Source organism: Ruditapes philippinarum, unplaced genomic scaffold (genome assembly GCF_026571515.1).
Source record: "Ruditapes philippinarum isolate M1 unplaced genomic scaffold, ASM2657151v2 ctg6891_1_1_1_1, whole genome shotgun sequence".
Lineage (NCBI taxonomy): Eukaryota > Metazoa > Mollusca > Bivalvia > Venerida > Veneridae > Ruditapes > Ruditapes philippinarum.
The window spans coordinates 13,772-16,429 of NW_026864205.1; the positions used below are offsets into that span (position 1 = coordinate 13,772).

A 2,658-nucleotide genomic window follows, 5' to 3' on the forward strand; every position below is an offset into this window, starting at 1 on the left:
TTCCAATTTCACGCAACAACAATCCTAATTTCGGCAAGTGTAAGGAAGACATCGTAAGATTCGCAATTTTGTAAAGTCGTGAAAGCCATTTTGGATTATCCAATTTGTGAAACGTTGAGATATGTAATTGACATGTATACACAACTTTGGTTCAGTTTCATAGAAACTGTATTAGCAATGTAGATATACGGCAATGCAGTTGTGTAATTGATGTTCTTTCTTCCTCGGATTACCTTTATTATAAGATAAATAATTTTCGTTCGAGCGTAGAGAATTTGGAAATAACGAATGACTATATTCTTATCAAACAAAAAACTCTTTCATAAATATACCGCCAAATGTACTTATATACAAAAGGCAACAAAAACAAAATCCTTATACTGTATGTGTATGCTCCCGACAATAAATTCTTGATTTATGCAATAACAACAACCTATTTATAACAACATTTGTAGAAAAAAATCAATTGAATATGAAAAACATAATTGGAAATGACAAGAAAACACAAAATGTACATGTGTTTGAATTTAATTTCTATACCAAATGCATTTAGAAAATGCTTACTGTCAAAAAATGACTTGTGAAAAATACACTCTCTTATTTGTTTGCTTTAAACTTATTAGTTAGGTTTGCTAGATATTTTTCACACCTTTTTCACGCCAGATTCAAACACAAACTACTGTGATTACTATTAAGTTAAGGGCATCATTAAGTGACAAGATTCACTATGTCACAAGTCAAGAGTAAAATGTAATCAAGGAAAGCTTTAACATTTTGATGCCTGTATATATAGACAAAAATCTTATTATTTTCATTCATTTACCAATTTAAGCGTATAAATTCAGTATCTCAGTAATAAATTAACATGAATTGTTCATATGCAACTCTTCCATTAATGGATCCCACTGGAAATGATGACTTGTTTGAAAATAAAGCTATTGATTTCGACTATGATGGTAATATTTAAGAATGATTTACTCTTCAGTGATTGATTTATTTGTTTTAACGAAATTAACAAATGTCTACGAGCTTAAACTTTTACTTGTAACTTGAATTATTTATAATGAATATAATTATGTGCATTTTATGTTTTCAGATTCTTCGTCAGGCTATGAATCTACAGACATTTCTGATGTGGAATCAGTGAGTTCTTGGGGGTCACGTGACAGTCTTGACAGCAGATCATATGACACCACCCACGAAGAAGTAATGAACTTCAGTAGTACACATGCGCTTTCCGAGCACCTAAAATTAATTCTGGCAATGCCTGAAATGTGTGACGTCACGTTTATAGTTGGACCACGTGAAGTGCTCGTGCATGGTGTTCGTGCCATCATGGGTACACGGAGTAGGTAAGAATCTTAATTTTATTTGGCTGAATACATTTTTGTATTTTGTGATCTGTTCACTCGAAAGTAATAAAGTACCTCAATCGCCCCATTACATATTTATTCATACATTACTTTTTATTTCAGAATTATGTATCAACTGATTTTGAAACACATGTCCATGGAAGCAGCTGATCAAGAAAAAAACTTAAAAAAGAACAAGAAAAGTAAGAAAAATGCAACAGTTGGAATTGGTCGGTCATTATCACAGAGACTTATTATCCCTGTCAAGAAATACGATTCTGAAGTGTTCCGAATGTTGGTACAGTTTATTCACTGCGGAAGTGTGAATATCACTGAGGAAACCGTTGCTGGTAAATATAATTATCTAATCACATTACAAAATTTATAATTTAAAAAAAGGAGTTTACTGAAAACGTATGTAACAAAAATCACCTGATAATATCGGATGTATTACTTTTGAATGGCCATACTGATAATGTATTTATGCTTTAAACTCATATGATATTTTTTCTTGTGTTTTCAGGTTTGTATTGTGCTGCCTCCCAGTTTGAGCTTCGAGATCTATGCAATGCGTGTTTAGATTTTGTCGAACGATGTATAAAGGTCGGAAGAGCTGAGAAACTTCTCTTTTCTACAAGATGTTACAGTCAGCACAAAGCTACAAAAATACTATTTGATAAGGTAATTTTATTGACTTGTAAATAACTGTCCAAAAAAAGGTTTTCCAAATTCATTTGACAGGCAACAGTTTAACTGAATTGATTTTATCTGGGCATATCTGCATAAAATATTTATATTGTCGCATAATATACAAATATTTGTCTACTCGTTGTTTATATTTTCATGTTTATACTTTTCAGATATATTCCGTGTTGGACAGACGCCACATTGCAAGACTTGAGGAGACACATGTATGAATGCACTATGTTACAAGGAACTTCTAATAGATGTGCTGTAGTATTAATTGTTATTTGTTGTCTGTTCATGGATCAATTGTTGCTGATATTTTTTTTACATTTGTTGATATATAAGCTATGAATGAAATAAAGATTAAAAATGAAACGTTTCTTGGTTAAAAAATATTTTTCACTTAATTAGAATAAGTAATCCTCTACATAAGAAACAAAAATATGAAGACAAAAAGTCAAATAAGTATCATTTATCTATGAAGAAATTTCATCAAATGCTTGAACTTTGGGCTTGAAATAACGGTATAAACATGGCAAGATTAAGACATTCAGACCTAATTCAATATTGCATTAATTATGCCAAAAGCTATATATGTGTGGTTTATGCAAAATGTAAA

General features: G+C 31.0%; 1 protein-coding gene across 1 annotated transcript; it reads left to right on the plus strand.

Annotated features, from left to right (window-relative positions):
• Nucleotides 1-644: 644 nt before the first annotated feature.
• On the plus strand, nt 645-2,408 carry LOC132724831 (serine-enriched protein-like). The gene is made up of 4 exons (XM_060709785.1): nt 645-1,352; nt 1,476-1,702; nt 1,876-2,033; nt 2,213-2,408. Exons 1-4 carry the CDS (start codon nt 1,087-1,089, stop codon nt 2,267-2,269), a joined length of 708 nt encoding a protein of 235 aa, XP_060565768.1. The 5' UTR covers nt 645-1,086; the 3' UTR covers nt 2,270-2,408.
• The last annotated feature ends 250 nt before the right edge of the window (nt 2,409-2,658 follow it).

Bases quoted from the DNA above. Each gene is read 5' to 3' on its own strand.
- LOC132724831 (XM_060709785.1), top strand. From the start codon at position 1,087: ATGTTTTCAGATTCTTCGTCAGGCTATGAATCTACAGACATTTCTGAT. The intron at 1,703-1,875 runs GTAAATATAATT...TTGTGTTTTCAG, and splicing joins CACTGAGGAAACCGTTGCTG to GTTTGTATTGTGCTGCCTCC. The intron at 2,034-2,212 runs GTAATTTTATTG...TATACTTTTCAG, and splicing joins CAAAAATACTATTTGATAAG to ATATATTCCGTGTTGGACAG.